Below are 21,801 nucleotides of genomic sequence, written 5' to 3'. Positions count from 1 at the left end.
ACAGAAGAACATCTCCTCCTTTGCCACATGCTGCAAAGCAAGATAAATTCCAAAGTTTCAAAGGCATGCTTTTCTCAAAATTTGAAAATGAAGTATGCAGGGTTTTTATTCTATCTTGCTTCTGACACTGTATTTTTAATTTACTATGCTAACTACAATGGGAAATTAAAAGGATGAAAAATTTTGCTAGGAGGTATGTTTACTTGTCAAAAATTAACAAATACATTCTACATGTTGTGCAGAATCATCTAGCATGCAGAATGTATCACACAGCAGCTACACAAAGTTTTTTGTCGTGGCTAAAGCTCACATGCCTGTGGAAATGTCTCCAGAGTGATTTTGCTGGATCTTTTCTGGGAGCTATGCGGCTCATTGTAAGAGATTCATATTCCCTTTTCCTACATGCAGTCAAGTTACCATGTACCACCACGGTAGACACTTTATTAGAAACTAGCTGACCAACAAGGCACGCCTGGGTATTCATTTTGCCAGTTTTCTATTAGAACTGAAAACAAAAAAATGAACTCTGTTTATAGTGTAAGTTTCTGTATACTGGATACACCTGCATCACATACCTAATCGCGATTTTGTAGATGTCTCTATGGCAATGTCTCTTCATAGATCTACAGATGTCTGTCGTTTTCCCCTACAGTCATTTGTAGTTCGCAGCTGAGAGCTGTCAAAAGCGCTGTCAGGATTCAGGTGTCAGGGATTTCCTTACATCGACTCCACTGTAAGGGTGCTTTAGTAGTAAGAAATAAATGTATTAAAACTATATGCAAGATAAGACTTTTTTTTTTACGCATCTCGGTGTTTGTGATGACACATCTCGAACTACGTGTCATAGAATGACACATTTGTGTAAGTACTTTCAGCAGTGTATGTGGATACTGTCTGCAAAATATGTTGTGGACAGAGTTAGTAGCAAGCAAGTAATAAATTTAAATGTCATGCGTGATGCAGCAATTTTTTTACGCATCTCACTGTTAATGACATCATATCTCCTGAACTATCATATGGAGATGGGTCTTACCCCCACAGTGATTGTTTCCTGACAGTAAGGGACGTGTGTACCAAGTCTGATTGAAATCAGTCCACTGGTTTAGGAGGAGATGTGGCGCACGCCGCACTCCCTCCCCCCCCTCCCACCACCAACAACAACACCACACACACACACACACACACACACACACACACACACACACACACACAGAGAGAGAGAGAGAGAGAGAGAGAGAGAGAGAGAGAGAGAGGGGGGGGGGGGGGGAGGGGGTACAGTCCAAGCCCTTCTGACTGACAGATAGACAAGAATTTACAGAAACATATTACATTGTCAAGTGGCTCTTTGCAGTTCTTAATAACTTTCATTTAGTGTATATCAGTCAAAGATATATGTGGAACACCTTTTAGCAATCATAATATTATCAGGGGTAATCAAAAAACTTTGTTTGAAGGCCGTACAGTTCAGAATTGGTATGCCAATCAGGCAACATTGCTGTAAACACTGACATAATCATCTCACTGCTGCACCAAGTTGAAGATACCCGTTTGGTTAAACACCATGTTCTGCTCCTGAAGAAGTCCATAACTACCAGCTGCACGTCCTCAGCCAACAGAAACTGTCAACACTTCAACACAATTTTTAAGGAACCAAAGGCATGCTAATCGCATCGGGAGAGATCAGACCTATAGGCCAGGTGCTCGAGTGTCTCCCCTGAGTCGACACCATTTCTGTGTTACAATATTTGTTATATCATGAAGCACCAGCACCCAGAACTTGGCACACCACTCCGAAATTGGGGTTTTTGAGATACATGTTGCCCCATACACATTCTTCATTCTGCAACAGATGTGTACCAGTGTTTGTCCATTGGCATCCAAGAAAAGAATAACAGCACACTGGTACTGTTCGACGCATTTGGAGATAGTGTCACCACAGATCACATTTTTGCATTTACCGCACACGTGTTGGAAAGACACGTGTTCCACACTAAGCCCTTGCCTACATATCACAACAGAGTCACGCCAAGTTGCAGCAACAGCCTCAAAAGGAAATTTTTTGATCATCCCTTACATTTTTCCTGAGACATTCGCAACAATTTCATTTAACTTGCAGATGATGGGGGTCCAGCTCCCATCATCTGGATGCCTGTATTAACCCTTCATAAGCATGCAGCTAAAAACCATAAAAAGTCAGAAAAATAAAAACAAACAGTTATTCAGACACGAAGTTCTCATCTTACTTTAAAAACGGCAATGCTAGGTTCACTGCTCCGTTTATTCATGAAACCTTCCAACCATCAAAGCATTCCTTCCCTACAATGCTGAACACCAATCACAACAGCTACAAGTGGCATCAGCTGCCTCTCTGTGCACTGGCTAGTTCAGTAAATATGTATACTACTCCAATATTCTGCAGTGAGCCATCAGCCATTATTCCCAAAGATTTTACAGGGGACATGAAGAGAGAAAACATGCCAATGATTGTCAATGCAAAAGCTTTTACATTCACCATACTAATGCAAAATCTAAAAAGAAGGCCCAAAAAATGAGTTTAATGAGGAAATAAATAGCCTTTCATTGTGATGGCACACGTATTATTATTGTTTACTGATAATCATCAGTGAAGTCTTGTATAAAATAAGTAATTCGCATAAGATGATTTGATTTCCAAATTTTCAGTTTTTTTCCAATTTTTTTTTTAGCCTCTTATAGATTATCTAAAAACCTCTAGTCTACAGAATGAAGTTTATGACAACTAATTTTCTGCCAAGGTATTTATCAACAACTTCTACATCCCTGAGGGTTCATGATAGGAGCTATGGAATCCCATGAATGAGTGAATGAATGAAGCAGCAATTGAAGAATATAATTCTATAAAAATTAACACTGAAGGCCCTTGCATTCTACAATTGCCAAATTTGAGATGAATATGAATTACTGAAAACTTACTCAGTTTAGTACAATGTGTGATTTAGAAGAGGCATTACTTTTGTGTAAAGACATATGACTCCATTCAACTCTTTCTTTTCTTCTTTTCATATGAAAATACTGAGGTGGGTGTGGTATAATTAAATAGTTATAGAGGGAGATTTGGTTCAGAATGTTAAGAATGTTGCATTTCGTTAACATATACTGGAAAAGCAGTGCCGTTCTAAAAGCATGATACTCACATACAATTTTAAAAAGTAATACAAAAGAACTACAGTAGCTACATAGGAATCAGCCTATTGGATGTAGTGGGTAAAGTGTATTACAGAATTCTGCACAAGTGGAGTGAAGTGATATTATGAAGCTTGGTATGTTAGATAAAAATGAAATTTAGGAAAGGCAACATATCTCCCTTGATAAAGCATGTTAAATCACAACATATTTTTAGCAACATTACAAAGCTTTTTAGAATTTTCATATTTAAACATTGTATCCATCATGAAAAAGAGGGCATACCCAGATTTTACTCTGAAAATAAAGCAAACTTGTGAGATATAAATGGCAGCCCAACATAGGATGTCAAAAAAACAAAGTGGTCAAGATGGTTTCACTGCTAATTTATTACAGTAATGGTAAAATTACACGGGGATGCATGCTGAACTGTTATTACAGCTCAAAAGTTGTTGTTTTCTAAAAAGAACTTACAAAATTCAAAAATTATGTTATTTTCTAATATGATGAAAATGTCATTTTGGTATAAATTTCATGTCCAGATCAAAATGGCTTCCCTTAACATTTCGGAAGTACATACCACGGACGTTAAAACTAGACAACAAAGCATACACATCCACTGTTGAAATAAAAATAACTGCTTCAAAATAATATAATTTAATACTTCTTGCAAAATAATAATTGCTCAGAAGATGCTACGAGAAGGAAACTAAATATTCAAATTGATAAATGTTATGACATGCCTTAATTGAACTGGATTTTTGCTAACATTTGTACAGAGACAGTATTTTTCAATTACATGAAGGCAACTTACATCATCTTGGCTACGATGCCTAACAGGACGTAGACCTCCCAGGAAATCAGAGCCCTCTGTGTGCATGTGACAGTTCAGTGTGTAGAGAGTGTGACCCTGTAGAGCTGCAAGGTACTGGACTACAGTTGTCTTTCCACAACCAGTTTCACCCACCAGAAGCACTGGTTCATCGAACTCAAATGCTTTATCTGCAACAAAGTGGTATGAGTTCGATATAAAACAGTTTTCAAACACACACAACATAAAACATTAAAAAAGACAGAGAGAGCTGCACAGATTACTGAACTGGCTATTGCACCTACAGCCCACACCTGACATAAGTCAGAGCACTACAGCAAGCGTAGTGTGCAGTGACATTCAAATGGCACACCCGCAATTACTCGAAGCAGTCGCCAAGGGCAGCTGGTCACCGACCGTTGTTTCCGAGAGCACCACATGCCCACAGCATTACACCGACGACACCTGGTGTGGATAGCGTCTTTATAAGGAGGTGCATGGGCCTCTGGGCCTTCAGTTGTCAGTAGCATCGAGATGTGTAATATGCTTTCATATATTCTAGTTGATGTCACTCTGTGACTTAATAAATTTGTATCTCTTTCACAGTCGTGTCTTTTGTCACGTTCCTTGTATGACGAGAAGTGGTGATGCGTGAGGATGGAATTTTCATACAACTCAGGTTTTGTGGTTTTCCTGCTGTTTGTCTCTCCCATGCAAGATTTACTGCAGCTACTTCTGCAACAACAGCAGGTACATACAGCCATGCTGGAACAGTTATCAGCTACATTGAGCCAGGCTGAGCTACTGGATATTTCCCCCACAGGTGGTGCCACAAAGTTCCTTCGCAATGGTCGGTCCCTACACAGTCTCGGGAAAGAGTTCGCAATGAGTTCACCGATTCTTTTTGGTCACTTTCTGGTTACTGGCAACTGATGCTCTTTTTCATTTTCCTTATGCTGTTCGTGGTCGGTCTGAGATAGCAGATGTGACTTCAGGGCCCTGTTGAAGATATTATCCATATAAGGCTTGCCTCGCACCCCAGTTTTGGAGAATGGTCCCCAGTCCATGGTACAAACTTTCAAGGCCTCTGTGCACACAATGGCATTTGCTAGAGCACAGTACCTTCCTTCCATCCAGAGTTGCGCAGGTACATAGACGATTTCCTGGCTGAGGAAGTTCTCACATTCTTTTTTCAATCTCTTACAGAATGACACCAATGGGTCCAAGAGCCCCACTGAGCTCCGGCACATTCATCAGTCGTCTGCACTGCTCGACCTTTTGCCGTTGGGTACGTCCTCCCAGCAGTGACAGTTTTGTCAACTTTCCTGGTCAGCACACCAGCATGAGCCACGATGACTGGATGGCACCCTCACTGAATTCTGGCCTTCATCCACAGCTAGTGTGGTCACCTGGTCTTCAGAGTTCGCACCGAAAATAGACCCGGGGCACGCCACCAGAATCAGAGCCTCTCCTATCCACTGCAGCCCATGCCTCCACCCCTTGTTGGGGACTCCGACATCCAGACGGCTGCTGCCCCTTGTTGCTGCTCTGGTCCACCAGTCCCCCTGGGGCCTGCGGGCAGCACGCTTGCCCTCCTCCCACTCACTTCACCCATTCGGACAAATTGGGAACTTCTCGTACCTTCGGCTGCCGCCCTCAGCACTGCCCTGGACATCTCTTCAGTAACATCATTGTGGACAGCAATGCCCGGTCTTTCCCCTCGCAAGGAAAGAGGAATGTAATAACCCACCATTCACTGCACCTACCACATCAGCGAACGAAGTCAGACCACTGCAGCAAGCTCAGTGTTCCCCAACATTCCAGCAGTGCACACGCAGTTAACCATGGCGGCCGCCAGTGACAGCCCGGTCACCAACCACCGTCTCCAGGTCTGCTGTGCACACGCAGTACTACACCAGCAACACGTGACACGGATGGGACCTTCATAAAGCCTGCGCGCCCTCAGCTGTTAAGTGTCGAGATGTGTAATATTCTAGTTGATGACGTTCAGTGATCCAAGAATTTTTTATCTCTTTTACGGCCCTGTGTTTCCTTATGTTCCTAGTTAGAACAGAACTTTTGATGTTGTCATGTTTGGAAAGGGACCGGGGCCATAAATGTTTTGTATCATACATCTTACTTGCAATTTGTAAATACAATGTTGTGTTTTAAATTAAATGGTAAACAACATTTTGTAATGTCCTAACAACAAAATGTATCAGTGTGTAGATCAACTCTATGTATCGTGTTTTTGTATGTATGTATGTATGTATGTATGTATGTATGTACAGTGGATAACTGATCTGGTGCTAGTTACTGTGTGAGTATGCTGTTAATGTGTAATACAAAGCAATGTTGAAAAGTGGCTGCCGTTAAGTATGTCAGAAATGCAAGATGCTGTGCTGGCAGCTGATTTTAAGTGAGCAACGACTGAACTGCGTCAGAAAATGCATTTTGTTGGCCTGAATTTAAACTTGTGTCTTAAGCTAACCACAACCTCATGATGTGCAGTGTATTTGAGAAAACGGCAGTCAGTAATCCACAGCAGAACAAAAAATCACAATCACTTTGTTGAGAGAGATTAAAGCTAACCTCTACAAGCAAACAAGACAAAAAAAAATTCAGTTTCAGAGCTAGAAGCAAACAGGAATGTCTTGCTATAATCAGTTGTCTGAATATATCCTTACTCTGGCTACATGAGCTGCTGCATTACCAACCAATGAGCACCCCTGGTAGGCAGTTGGTTGCAGATTATAGGTAACATAAGCAGCTTCCAAATCCAAGAATGACATGAAACTAAAATAAGAGCAAATAGAGTCAATAAGATGATGATAATGAAGTGATAAAAAGAAATTAAGAGCAATTAATTGGACTCATTCGATTAAATTTAGAAATAAAAAAAAAATTGCTACATTTGATGAGATTCAACCCCATGACCTCCAACACATCAAGTTTGTACACTAACCATTATGCTATGCCACAACACTTGGTTACGTAATTATATTTATGATCGTGGTACTCCCGTCGCAGCGATGAATTGCAGTCTTCAGAAATTTGGCTTCTCGCAATGTAGTGCAAAGCTTATGTACTGTACGCAGATATCTTTCATTATGGGAAATATATATGTGATGCCGAATCACGTCTTGTGCAGAAGTACCCAGTAGTATTCGGTTACTGCTGTGAAGGAAAACTGTATTTCATTAGAAGTTATATTTGCAACGAAATATTAAATAAAAGTGCCAGACCCACGATTCATGAAAGACAAACATTGCGAATGAATGCCGGAAATGGAACTGGAAGTGAACTGACCAGCTGTTGTGGCACTTTGGCAACAGCGGATGGTTTGCACGTGATGTTTAGCGTTCTGACTGGAGGAAACAAGCTCCAATACGTGAAGTGTGAATTATCAAGTAATTTTAATAAGACTATCTTAATAATTGCCCCACGATCAATGTCAAGTTTAGCAGAAATGCAATGATATTTGATTTAAAATTGATTTTTTTCTGAGAAAGTAACTTGAATTTCATTTTCCCTGTTAGACTGATTATATAACATCTTGGTGGTAAGTTCCTATGGGACCAAACTGCTGAGGTCATTGGTCCCTAGGCTTACACACTACTTAAACTAACTTACACTAAGGACAACACACACACACACCCCCATGCCCAAGGGAGGACTCGAACCTCTGATTTGGGGGGGGGGGGGGGGGGGGGGGGGGGGGGAGATCCGCTGTTGCTTACATAACATGACAGTGTCTCCACAAACAGGAAAACACTGTTTATTAGCTGATGGTTAAAGTACATAATTAAATCCGAATATTGGTTAAAGGAGAAGAACACATTATTGTAAAAATACTTACATACAAGTACTGCCATTCTCCGCATAGCATGTGTCCACACAATACCACTGTCTGGATTTTTACTGCTAAGAGCTTTAATTCTCTGCAGAATTGGCGACGTAACCAAGGATGTGTTGTCTGTGACTAAAAACAATTAAATGAACATATGTAATGTGAGAACAATTTGAAATGTGGAAAATTATAACTGTTGTATGATAGAAGTATCACTGTCAAAGCCCTACATGCATAGATAACAATGGAAGAACACAACTAAAACTTCAAAAGAGCCTACATAAGATGTACAAATTTGCAGAAGAAATGTATTAACTATGAGAAAAGCAAATGCTTTCAGATTGTGTTTATTTGTACTCAGCTAATGGCATGCCACATCATGAGTACAACAGCTGAAGACTTACATGAAAACAGATTTTGTCGGTTGGGGGAGCTGCCAAAATGTTTCGTGATTACATTCCAGATCACTTCCTCCTCCTCCTTGCAGCGAACTCGACAGGCCAGTACGAGAAATCCTTCTTCAGCCATGTATTCTTTCCAGTCCTGGAAACCACTGCTGTGAGGAGCACGTCGGTACCTCTCCCCCCAGCGAAACAAGTCTCGAAGTGTCATGTATCCCTTACTTCCAGCAAAAGCAACACTGCTTCTCCGGTGGACCTAAATCAAACAATAATTATTGCTGCAACCATTTGTTAGAAAAGACAAACCAATGGTTAAGCTCTATCTTTTACACACACAAACAAAGAGGGGAGAGAGAGAGAGAGAGAGAGAGAGAGAGAGAGAGAGAGAGAGAGAGAGAGAGAGAAAGAGAGAGAGAGAGAGAGAGAGAGAGTGCTTGTTAGGAGATGGGCTCACTGGCTGGAGTTGTGTGATCCTGGATCCAGGCCACGAGCACATCTTGTCACTCACAGAATCTTACAAAGATGACATCAGTTGTTTAAATACGACACATAAAATGGAACTGTAAACACAGTTGGACACCAAAAATTATACCTTCTACGAGACGGTTTGCAATGTTACCAGACTCATAAGTAATACAGCACCTTTTGCATGCAGAGCAACAATGCATAAATGGAACTACAATTCATGCACGAAGTTTGCAGAACAGACAATGTGTCATTCCCATTCTCAGATGCTGTATTTACTGGTGCATCTTTCAAGAATTGACCTAAAGGGTGTGTATGGCATGTCAGTGGGGAATCTGTAAGCAGCAGGAGGAATTTTCAGACAATGTTTCTCAATTCAGATTAAGCTTGACTACAAACACAGAGCACACTTAAGAACTGTCAGATTTGAAAGTTGCGCGACTGTTGGCATGCGAGTGGTGCCAAGACTGCCATGACCACAGGACAATCTGTCTGTACACAAAAGGAGACAAATATTAAGTAGTGAGTTAACAACCACTAATACCAACAATGCAAGACAGGACTTTGTTACCACGTAAGTGACAGCGCCAATAGGCATCTATGCAAAAAGGCACTCACACAGTTAGGTGATATCAGTTTTGATACATAATGATCTGCACAATAGCTATTATGTTATTTTACTAAACGCTACCATTTTTTATCATATAACAGACCACCCTCAGATATAAAAAATGACATCAATTACAGGACACTATTTGATGCAAGTCTTTTTTTTATACCTGAAAATGGTCTGTTGTTTATCCAACACTATTAGTTTTTTAATAAAGTGGTATTACAACTACTGTGCAAAGCATGATTTTTCAGAACTAGACATTGACAAATCCAGCTACAGATCACAGTTGACACTGCTCGCAGTCTGGCTTCTGCTGTTGACGTTGTGTGTGTGTGTGTGTGTGTGTGTGTGTGTGTGTGTGTGTGTGGGGCCTATTTTCAAGAAAGACCTGATTGGCAGAAAGCTCATTTTGTGACAGTCTTTCTGTTGTGCCTATCAGCGACTCAGTATCGCCACTATATCGTGAGTAGCAACTATCCTTTCCATAATATTGTTATTACTAGTTAAACTTTTTCATTAAACAGCCCTCTGCAGTACGTTCTTGAGCTCACACCGCAAATAATTCGTACTGCACATTTTTTGGCTCGAAAAGTTTTAGTTTTGTTTGATAAGTTACCCCAGAAAATAATCCTGTATGACATTATGGACTGAAGTTAGGCATAATACACTAGCTTTTTGATTTTTTTTATCGTCTATGTCTGACAACATTTGCATAGCAAAGAGAGATTTGGTTAGGCACTTCAGCAGTTCTGAGCAGATGCTCTCCAGAGCTACACTTATTATCAACCTGTAATGCCAAGAATATAACACTGTCAACATCACCTATTTGTCTGTCATAATATTTTAGGTATGTAACAGTAGGAATTCTTTTGCAAGTTATGAACTGCATATAGCATGTTTTTTCAATGTTCAGTGACCAAGAATTGGTTAGGAATCATTTACTCCTGCAGCCCCCTTAGATTGTTTGCAGATGACGCTGTAAATACTGTCTAGTAAAATCATCAGACCATCAATTCCTATTACAAAATGATCTAGAGAGAATTTCTGTTTGGTGCAAAAAGTGGCAATTAGCACTAAACAAAGAAAAGTGCAAGGTCATCCACATGGGTACTAAAAGAAATCCAATAAATTTTGGGTATACGATAAATCACACAAATCTAAGGACTGTCAATTCAACTAAATACCTAGGGATTACAATTATGAGCCACTTAAACTGGAAAGACCACATAGATAATATTGTGGGGAAGGCGAAACAAAGACTGCGCTTTCTTGGCAGAACACTTAGAAGATGCGACAAACCCACTAAAGAGACAGCCTACATTACACTTGTCCGACCACCGCTGGAACATTGCTGCACAGTATGGGATCCTTACCAGGTAGGATTGACGGAGGACATCGAAAAAGTGCAAATAGGGGCAGCTCGTTTCATGTTATCATGCTATAGGAGTGAGAGTGTCACTGACATGATATGCGAGTTGGGGTGGCAGTCACTGAAACAAAGGCGGTTTTCTTTGCAGCGAAATTAAATCACCAACTTTCTCTTCTGAATGAGTAAATATTTTGTTGACACCCGCCTACGTAGGGAGAAATGATCATCATAATAAAATAAGAGAAATCATAGTTCAAATGGAAAGATTTAGATGTTCCTTTTTCCCATGTGCCATTCGAGACTGGAATGGCAGAGAAGTAGTATGAAAATGGTTCGATGAACCCTCTGCCAGGCACTTAAGTGTGAATTGCAGAGTAGCCATATAGATGTAGATTAATGTTATGAAAATTTCATAAGCCGACCTTTGTGAGACTATACTTGATTTGTTATTTCTTGCAGTCTTTGTATCATCTGCTAACAAAACAAACTTGGTATCTGGTAATGTTACTAATGAAAGGTCATTGGTATACACAAGGAAAACTAAGGTCCCTGAGATGGAACTTGGGGTGACACCCCATGTTATTGGTTCCCAGTTGGATGATGGCTGACAGCTTAATACACGTCTCTTTCCTATTGGTGCCCTTTGTTTTCTGTCAGAGATATATATGATTTGAACCATTTTTGCAGCATTTCCTGATACACTGTAATATTATAATTTACTTAAAAGCATACCGTCATGTACACAGTCAAATGCTTTTGACAGATCACAAAACATACCAGTAGCCAGTAATTTATTGTCTACTGAATTAAGTACATTCTCACTGTGCATGTAATACAGCCTTCTCAATATCAGAATCCTTTAGAGATCCGAATTGTGACTTGGATAATATTTTATCTGTGGTCTTTTGGTTAAGAAGACAACTGTTTATTATTTTTTCTAAAATGTTTGAGAATCTGGGCAAAAGTGATATTGGATGGAAGTTTGATGGTATTTCTGTATCTCGTTTCTTACACAAAGACTTAACTACAGCATATTTCAATCATTAAAGAAATGTTCCACTGATAAAAGACTGGTTACACAAGTAACTTAAAATGTCACTAAACTCAGAGCCACACTGTTTAATCAACTTTGTTGACAGATTATCACAGCCACAAGATTATTTTTATTCTAAGGATTAAGGTAGACATTTCTTCTGCTGTTGCTGTGAGGGTTGTACTCGTATTATTGTAGTTATTTGTAGTGACTGGTCTAAGATGTTCCGTGGCAGCATCTACTGAACATGACACTCCCTCTTTTCAGTAGCAGTTATGAAGTGCTTATTGAAAAGTCATGAACACTGCACACATCTGTTATCCATGTATCATTTACTCTTAATGCTATGTGCTCCTCTTCATCTCTAGTTCTATCAGTCTCTTCCTTCATTATATTCCATATTATCTTTATTTTGTTATCTTTTCCTCATAATGCATGATGTCTCTATTACTATCTTCAATGTTTTGCCATATGTTTTGTATTGATCTATAATATTTAGATCACACAATGAAAAGTCCAGTATAGAATGCAACAATATTATGAAAAGGAAAGTTGCTACTCACCATATAGCAGAGATGCTGAGTCCCAGACAGACGCAACAAAAGAGACTGTCACAAATAAAGCTTTCAGCCAATAAGGCCTGCGTCAAAAATAGACACACACACACACACACACACACACACACACACACGGAAATGCAACTCACTCACACATGGCTGCAGTCTCAAGCAACTGAAGCTGCCCTGCAAGCAGCAGCACCAGTGCAGTCAGGTGGTGGTGACTGGGTGGGGGTAAGGAGGAGGCGGCGGTGCGTGGGGAAGGGGAGAGATAGTACGGTAGGGGTGGCGTACAGCAAAGTGCTGGTGGGGAGAGGGTATGACAGCTACGTGCAATTGGGAGGTTAGATGGAGGATAGAGGACAAGTGATAGGTGGGGGGTGGGGGTAGCAGAAATGGAGAGAAGTTAGAAGACAGGGTGCAATGGTGGACTGAGGGCTGTGTAGTGCTGGAATGGGAACAGGGAATGGGCTGGATGCAAGAGGACAATGATTAACAAGGGTTGAGGCCAGGAGAGTTATAGGACCGTAGGATATATTGCAGGGAAAGTTCCCACCTGCGCAATTCAGAAAAGCTGGCGTTGGTGGGAAGGATCCATTCGGCACAGGCTGTGAAGCAGTCACTGAAATGAAGGATGTCATGTTTGGCAGCATGCTCAGCAACAGGGTGGTCCACTTGTTTCTCCACCACAGTTTGTCAGTGGCCATACATGCAGACAGACAGTTTGTTGGCTGTCACGCCCACAGAGAATGCAGCACAGTGGTTTTAGCTTAGGTTGTAGATCACATGACTGGTTTCACAGTGAGCCCTGCATTTGATACGATACGTGATGCTTATGCCGGACTGGAGTAGGTGGTGATGGGAGGACGTATGAGACAGGTCTTGCATCTAGTTTGTATCAGTATTAACATTTAGCAAAAGGAACTGCATATCATGGTCTGAGAGGCTACTTATTATTGGTTTTTATAATATAATTTTGTTCATTAGACATTTCTATAAAGGTATTATCAATGGCCATCTTTGACCCCTTAGCTGTTCTTGCTGGAAAGTTACTGAATGAATTTGAAAGACAATGCTGCTGACTGCAATAAGTTGTTAGTAGAAGAGTTTTCAAGAAAATCTACATTAAAATCACCAGTAACCACTAATTCTTTCTTTTCTGTTGTTAAATAGGACAGTAGGACTTGAAAGTGATTTACGAACAGACTGAAAATATCCGCTGGTACCCAGTATATACTTACTATTATGAATGATTTACAATGAAATTCTACTTCTGCTGCACATGCTTCGATATGCTGCTCTAGATAATACTTATGAATTTCTACGTTATTAAATTTATAGAAATTCCTGCCGAATGAGGCAACTCCTCCATCCTCCATTTCTGTCCTACAAAAGTGAGAAGTTAACTTAAATCCTGCCGCACTTAACACATCTGTACCGGTGGTCACACGATTTTCAGAGAGGCAGATTATGTCAGCCAAGTTAGATGACTCTTAATTCATCAATGCACGTAAGTAGTTCAAAAATTTTGCTCCTTAGTCCTCGAATTTTTTTATGCACTAAAAACAGTTGGCATTTCACACTGACTGAGATAAAGCTCGGTGGAAATAAACAGACGGTACTGGTATATCACCTCCTGGAGATTAGCAAGTGCCACCAATTCTGCCTCATAATTTTATAGTTTCCTCAAGATAATTTCACTTTTTATACAATCACTACTTTACTTTGTTTGTAATTTATGTAGTATTTTTTTCACAAGGTTCTATCGTTTTTAGATCCTACAATGTGTATGACCTTCTGTGTATATGAGAAGAAAAGTTTCCAATAAGCCAATGTGGCGGAATCATATTTGACCACTTCCTGTCTGTAAAACAGTAACAGGCAGAATAATTTTACTTTTTTCCTCCTGGCTCCACAGAAGAATATTTAGTTAAACAGGGAGGAGCTAATCATAAATCAGTTAAAAAGAAATAACAATATTCACATGACATACATACATGTCTTGTACATCTCTGGGGACAAGGATACATAAACATGATTTATTTAAATAACTAATGTTACAGTTACTCCTTACATTTGAGAGTCCAACATTAACACACAATTTTATTTTGTGCAAAATCTAGATTTAGGCACCATGAAGTCACAGAGGAAATTAATTGAAGTAACACAATTACACAAAGACATGCTACTGACTGATTGGATTGACTCACTGATTCTGTTGTTAGTTCGTGAAACAATTTACATTGTATGGATTTCATCATGAAAAACATCGAAGTTTTTATGGTTTTAAGATTAATTTCTTATACATTAATTGGCAATGGATTTTGTGATCTAATTACATTTGTTTTCTAATAGTCTTGGCTAATTATTATTTCCATATACACATTAGAAACAGTACTTCTTATAATACGTAAGCTGCTTTGATTTAGGTACTCCATTACCGTGTAAAAATTTTTATTTTGTAAATAATTTTCCAATTTTGTTTTGAAAGAGTATCTATGTCTTTTATATGCTGTGGTAATTTATTATATAACACGATAGCAATGTTCAATAAACTCTGCTGAGTTTTAACTTTACTTTTTCTGTCCAGATGCAAACTGTAGCAGTTCCTGGTTTTATAATCATATACTAATCAATTTTTAACATAGTGGTCAATATTTTTTTAACGTACATAACACTCTGAAAAATATATTCACAAGCTACCATTAATAGTTCCAGCATTTTATACAGTTTGAGGCAGTGAGCAGTTTTTCCAGTCTTGGTCATTATATGTATTGATCTTTTTTGCAGTCCGAATATAGCTTGAATATTTTTCTTATTCATTCCCCAAAAAAATTATTCCATAGTTAATAACAGAATGAATATAAGCAAAATACACTGATCTGATGAATGAAATATCACATACTGATGTAAGAATTCTGAAGCACAGCATACTGTAGAGATTCTATTACTAAGTATTTTTACACTTTTTCCCAACATAACTGACAGTCAAGATGCATTCCCAGAATGTTTGTACTTTCCACACATTATCTAACTTCATTATTTATTTTCAGGTTGTGTAATCTGGCATTTTGTTTATGTAGAAGTTCATGGTGCTTGTTTCCTTTATATTAATTGTTACTCTATTGTTTATTTTCCATGCGCATATGCAGCTAAGTACTCTATTGTTTATTTTCCATGCGCATATGCAGCTAAGTGTTTCTTCAGGTTTCTCTCTTAGTGCTTCAAGTGATTTCTCAGTGATCAGTATGTTACAGTTATCTTCAAACAACACTGTTTGTCCACATTTGATTTTTGTGTACCCCTATATTTATATACACTCCTGGAAATTGAAATAAGAACACCGTGAATTCATTGTCCCAGAAAGGGGAAACTTTATTGACTCATTCCTGGGGTCAGATACATCACATGATCACACTGACAGAACCACAGGCACATAGACACAGGCAACAGAGCGTGCACAATGTCGGCACTAGTACAGTGTATATCCACCTTTCGCAGCAATGCAGGCTGCTATTCTCCCATGGAGACGATCGTAGAGATGCTGGATGTAGTCCTGTGGAACGGCTTGCCATGCCATTTCCACCTGGCGCCTCAGTTGGACCAGCGTTCGTGCTGGATGTGCAGACCGCGTGAGACGACGCTTCATCCAGTCCCAAACATGCTCAATGGGGGACAGATCCGGAGATCTTGCTGGCCAGGGTAGTTGACTTACACCTTCTAGAGCACGTTGGGTGGCACGGGATACATGCGGACGTGCATTGTCCTGTTGGAACAGCAAGTTCCCTTGCCGGTCTAGGAATGGTAGAACGATGGGTTCGATGACGGTTTGGATGTACCGTGCACTATTCAGTGTCCCCTCGACGATCACCAGTGGTGTACGGCCAGTGTAGGAGATCGCTCCCCACACCATGATGCCGGGTGTTGGCCCTGTGTGCCTCAGTCGTATGCAGTCCTGATTGTGGCGCTCACCTGCACGGCGCCAAACACGCATACGACCATCATTGGCACCAAGAAAGAAGCGACTCTCATCGCTGAAGACGACACGTCTCCATTCGTCCCTCCATTCACGCCTGTCGCGACACCACTGGAGGCGGGCTGCACGATGTTGGGGCGTGAGCGGAAGACGGCCTAACGGTGTGCGGGACCGTAGCCCAGCTTCATGGAGACGGTTGCGAATGGTCCTCGCTGATACCCCAGGAGCAACAGTGTCCCTAATTTGCTGGGAAGTGGCGGTGCGGTCCCCTACGGCACTGCGTAGGATCCTACGGTCTTGGCGTGCATCCATGCGTCGCTGCGGTCCGGTCCCAGGTCGACGGGCACGTGCACCTTCCGCCGACCACTGGCGACAACATCGATGTACTGTGGAGACCTCACGCCCCACGTGTTGAGCAATTCGGCGGTACGTCCACCTGGCCTCCCGCATGCCCACTATACGCCCTCGCTCAAAGTCCGTCAACTGCACATATGGTTCACGTCCACGCTGTCGCGGCATGCTACCAGTGTTAAAGACTGCGATGGAGCTCCGTATGCCACGGCAAACTGGCTGACACTGACGGCGGCGGAGCACAAATGCTGCGCAGCTAGCGCCATTCGACGGCCAACACCGCGGCTCCTGGTGTGTCCGCTGCGCCGTGCCTGTGATCATTGCTTGTACAGCCCTCTCGCAGTGTCCGGACCAAGTATGGTGGGTCTGACACACCGGTGTCAATGTGTTCTTTTTTCCATTTCCAGGAGTGTATTTAGGGTCAGAATTATGTTTGAATATATTTTTGGAGCTACTTGATATTTGGGTAATTTCAGTCAAATGCACTATATTTTCTAGGTATGATTGAAACCACTTTATCACCCCCCCCCCCCCCCCCCAACCATTAGCAGTTCATTTAGCTTCTTTAACAGTATTTTGTGCTCAGCTGTGTCAAAAGATTTAGTTAGATCAGGTAATATACCTGCTGTATAATTCCCTCTATCCAATGCATCTAGGACATGTTCTGTTAGATACGCTGTTCCCAATTCAGTACCGTTCCCTGCTTGGAAACTGAACTGGTCACTAGAAAAGAAGTTGTAATTATTTAAATAGTTCACAAGTCTACCTTTTACCACAGTTCCAGAGAAGGAAAGATGCCACTCACCATATAGCAGAGATGCTGAGTCGCGATAGGCACAATAAAAAGATTCACACAATTATAGCTTTCGGCCATTAAGGCCTTTGTCAGCAGTAGACACACATGCACACATGGTTTGGTTTGGTTTGGGGGGATGAAAGGGACCAGACTGCTACGGTCATCGGTCCCTTGTTCCAAAGACAAAGAACACCCACAGAGAATAAAAACGAGGAACAGAAGAGATCACAGACGATACAGAACAAGAGAAACAGACAAGGACAAGACAAAACGAACGAAAACCACACAGAGTGTGACGGTGGTTGGCCGACCATAGAAAGAAATAAGGAAAAGCCAACCACTTAGAAACACATTAAAAAATCAGTGGAAAATCATAGGCCAAAGGCCAGAATCAACACAAAACGATAAAATAAAACAGAAACACTCAGAGTAAATGATAGAATCCCCCTGCCCGAATAAAACGTAAAACTAAGTCAGCCATAGTGGAGTCGTCTGTTAAAAGGGCAGGGAGCGTAGCAGGCAGTGCAAATGTCTGCCTGACCACAGCTAAAAGGGGGCAGGCCAACAGAATGTGGGCCACTGTCAAAGCCGCCCCGCAGCGACATACAGGAGGGTCCTCCCTGCGCAGTAAATAACTGTGTGTCAGCCGGGAGTGGCCAATGCGGAGCCGGCAAAGAACTACCGAGTCCCTGCGAGTGGCTCGCAGGGATGACCGCCACACAGCCGTCGTCTCCTTGACAGCACGGAGTTTATTGGACATTGTCAGTTCGCGCCATTCCTCGTCCCATAGCGCCAAGATTTGGCGGCGGAAGACTGCCCGCAAATCAGTCTCAGGGAGGCCAAGGTCCAGAGATGGCTTGCTGGTGGCCTCTTTCGCCAGGCGGTCAACATGTTCGTTACCCAGGATACCGACATGACCGGGGGTCCACACAAAGACCACAGAGCGGCCGCAACAGGCGAGAGTATGCAGAGACTCGTGGATAGCCATCACCAAACGAGAACGAGGGAAACACTGGTCGAGAGCTCGTAAACCGCTCAGGGAATCGCTACAGATAACGAAGGACTCACCTGAGCAGGAGCGGATATACTCTAGGGCACGAAGGATGGCGACCAATTCAGCAGTGTTAACGCTGCAGCCATCCGGCAAGGAACGTTGTTCGGAAAGGTCCCCTAGAGTGAGCGCATATCCGACACGACCAGCAACCATCGAACCGTCAGTGTAAACAACACCAGAGCCCTGATACGTGGCCAGGATGGAATAAAAGCGGCGGCGGAAGGCCTCTTGAGGGACTGAGTCCTTAGGGCCCTGTGCCAAGTCGAGCCGAAGGCTAGGGCGACGAACACACCATGGGGGTGTATGCAAAGTAGCCCGGAAAGGAGGTGGAACAGTGAAACCCTGGAGCCCAGAGAGAAGCTCCTTGACGCGGACCGCTATTGTACAACCAGACCGGGGCCGACGTTCTGGCATACGGACGACCGACCGCGGGAACAGGAGACGATAGTTTGGATGCCCGGGCGAGCTTAGAACATGGGCAGCATAAGCGGCCAGCAAACGTTGGCGTCGGAACCGCAGTGGAGGTACACCTGCCTCCACTAGTACGCTGTCCACAGGGCTGGTGCGGAAAGCACCAGTGGCAAGGCGTATCCCGCTGTGGAGAATCGGGTCCAGCACCCGTAACGCAGATGGGGATGCTGAGCCATAAGCCAGGCTCCCATAATCCAGACGGGACTGGATTAACGCCTGGTAGAGCCGCGACAGTGTAGAGCGGTCGACGCCCCAGTGGGTGTTGCTCAAGCATCTCAGAGCGTTTAGATGCCGCCAACACGTCTGTTTCAGCTGCCGGATATGAGGCAGCCAAGTCAACCGGGCATCGAAAACCACCCCCAAAAACCTGTGGGTCTCCACCACAGCAAGGAGTTCGTCGGCAAGATAAAGCCGCGGCTCAGGATGGACTGTTCGGCACCGGCAGAAATGCATAACGCAGGTCTTGGCTGCCGAAAACTGAAACCCATGCGCTACAGCCCAAGACTGCGCCTTACGGATAGCGCCCTGTAGCTGACGTTCAACAGCTGCAATGCCAGTAGAGCTGTAATAAAGGCAGAAGTCGTCAGCATACAGGGAAGCGGAGACAGAATTTCCCACGGCCGCAGCAAGCCCGTTAATGGCTATTAAAAACAGACAGACACTTAAAACAGAGCCCTGTGGCACACCGTTCTCCTGGACGTGGGAGGAACTATACGAGGCCGCGACTTGCACGCGGAAGGTACGACACGACAGAAAATTGCGGATAAAAATCGGCAGAGGACCCCGAAGACCCCATCCATGAAGCGTAGAAAGAATGTGATGACGCCACGTCGTATCGTACGCCTTCCGCATGTCGAAAAAGACAGCGACCAGGTGCTGACGGCGGGAAAAGGCAGTACGGATGGCCGACTCCAGGCTCACCAGATTGTCGGCGGCGGAGCGGCCTTTACGGAACCCACCCTGAGACGGAGCCAGAAGGCCCCGAGACTCCAGTACCCAATGCAAGCGCTGGCTCACCATCCGTTCAAGCAACTTGCAAAGAACGTTGGTGAGGCTAATGGGACGGTAGCTGTCCACCTCCAGAGGGTTCTTTCCAGGTTTCAAAACGGGGATGACAATGCCTTCCCGCCATTGCGACGGAAACTCCCCCTCGACCCAAAGACGGTTGTAAAGATCGAGAAGGCGCCGCTGGCAGTCCACTGAAAGGTGTTTCAGCATCTGACAGTGGATGCCATCTGGCCCAGGAGCGGTATCAGGGCAAGCAGCGAGGGCACTGCGAAATTCCCACTCACTAAATGGAGCATTGTAAGATTCTGGGTGGTTGGTGCAAAACGAAAGGCTCCGACGTTCCATCCGCTCTTTAATGGAGTGGAAGGCCTGGGGGTAATTCGCAGAAGCGGAACTCATAGCAAAATGCTCTGCTAAGCGATTGGCAATGACGTCGGAGTCAGTACAAACTGCTCCATTCAGTGAGAGCGCAGGGACGCTGGCAGGTGGCCGATAGCCGTAGACGCGTCGAATCTTGGCCCAGACCTGCGAGGGAGTGACATGGAGGCCAATGGTGGACACATACCGCTCCCAGCACTCCTTCTTGCCTTGGCGGATAAGGAGGCGGGCCCGCGCACGCAGCCATTTGAAGGCGATAAGGTGGTCGAGGGAGGGGTGTCGCTTGTGACGCTGGAGCGCCCGCCGGCGATCTTTAATCGCTTCAGCGATCTCAGGCGACCACCAAGGCACAGCCTTCCGCCGAGGGGACCCACAGGAATGGGGAATGGCAGATTCGGCGGCAGTAACGATGCCGGTGGTGACCGATTGAACCACCGCATCAATGTCATCGGTAGAGAGAGGCTCAAAAGCGGCAGTGGAGGAGAACAAGTCCCAGTCAGCCTTATTCATAGCCCATCTGCTAGGGCGCCCAGAAGAGTGGCGCTGTGGTAGTGACAAAAAGATCTGAAAATGGTCACTACCACACAGGTCGTCATGCACACTCCATTGGACAGACGGTAAGAGGCTATGGCTACAGATTGAAAGGTCAATGGCGGAGTAGGTGCCATGTGCCACACTGAAGTGTGTGAAGGCACCATCATTTAACAGCGAGAGATCGAGCTGCGACAATAAATGCTCAACGATGGCGCCTCGACCTGTGGCCACTGACCCACCCCACAGAGGGTTATGGGCGTTGAAGTCGCCCAATAGCAAGAAAGGTGGCGGCAATTGGGTGACCAATGCAGCCAGGACATGCTGCGAGACATCACCATCCGGCGGAATGTAAAGACTGCAGACAGTAACAGCCTTTGGCGTCCACACGCGTACAGCGACAGCCTCTAAAGGCGTCTGGAGAGGGACAGACTCGCTGTGCAGAGTGTGAAGAACATATATGCAGACGCCACCAGACACCCTTTCATAAGCTGCTCGGTTCTTATAATAACCCCGATAGCCACGGAGGGCGGGGGTTCGCATTGCTGGAAACCAAGTTTCCTGGAGAGCAATGCAGAAGAAAGAGTGAAGGCCGATAAGTTGGCGGAGCTCAGCTAGATGGTGGAAGAAACCGCCGCAGTTCCACTGGAGGATGGTGTTGTCCATGGCTGGGAAAGGCGTGACGGGACTGGGAAGGCAGATTACGCCGCTGGGTCACCTGCTGCCTCCAAGTGAGCACCTGTGCCAGTGCTTTCCATGGCGCTGGAGGGACTGGCGAGATCGAGGTCCTCAGCGGACGCCAGGATCTCCACCTCGTCCTCAGACGCAGAGTTTGAGGGTGGCAGTGGGACAGGTGCCACCGCAATGTCAGGTTGCTTGGGAGCCTTTTTCTTCAACGGCTTCGCACGCTGTGCCTTGGGAGGGTCTGGCTGGGAGGGCCCCATTGGGTCAGTCTCAGGGACGGACGACGACCGT

At 43.8% G+C, this 21,801-nt stretch overlaps 1 protein-coding gene across 1 annotated transcript in view; it reads right to left on the bottom strand.

Moving 5' to 3' along the window:
- The window catches only part of LOC124711514 (midasin-like), a 155,758-nt gene that overhangs the window by 72,052 nt on the left and 61,905 nt on the right, over positions 1–21,801 (bottom strand). The window contains exons 8-11 of the mRNA XM_047241629.1: positions 8,228–8,480; positions 7,833–7,955; positions 3,977–4,164; positions 2,377–2,379 (exon numbers count right to left, since the gene is read on the bottom strand). Of these exons, the coding sequence (XP_047097585.1) occupies positions 2,377–2,379; positions 3,977–4,164; positions 7,833–7,955; positions 8,228–8,480 (567 nt within the window). The remainder of the gene's footprint in view (positions 1–2,376; positions 2,380–3,976; positions 4,165–7,832; positions 7,956–8,227; positions 8,481–21,801) is intronic.

This window comes from Schistocerca piceifrons, chromosome 8, assembly GCF_021461385.2.
Source record: "Schistocerca piceifrons isolate TAMUIC-IGC-003096 chromosome 8, iqSchPice1.1, whole genome shotgun sequence".
NCBI lineage: Eukaryota > Metazoa > Arthropoda > Insecta > Orthoptera > Acrididae > Schistocerca > Schistocerca piceifrons.
The sequence above is the reverse complement of the archived record's forward strand: the minus strand, read 5'-3'. Positions and strand labels throughout refer to the sequence as shown.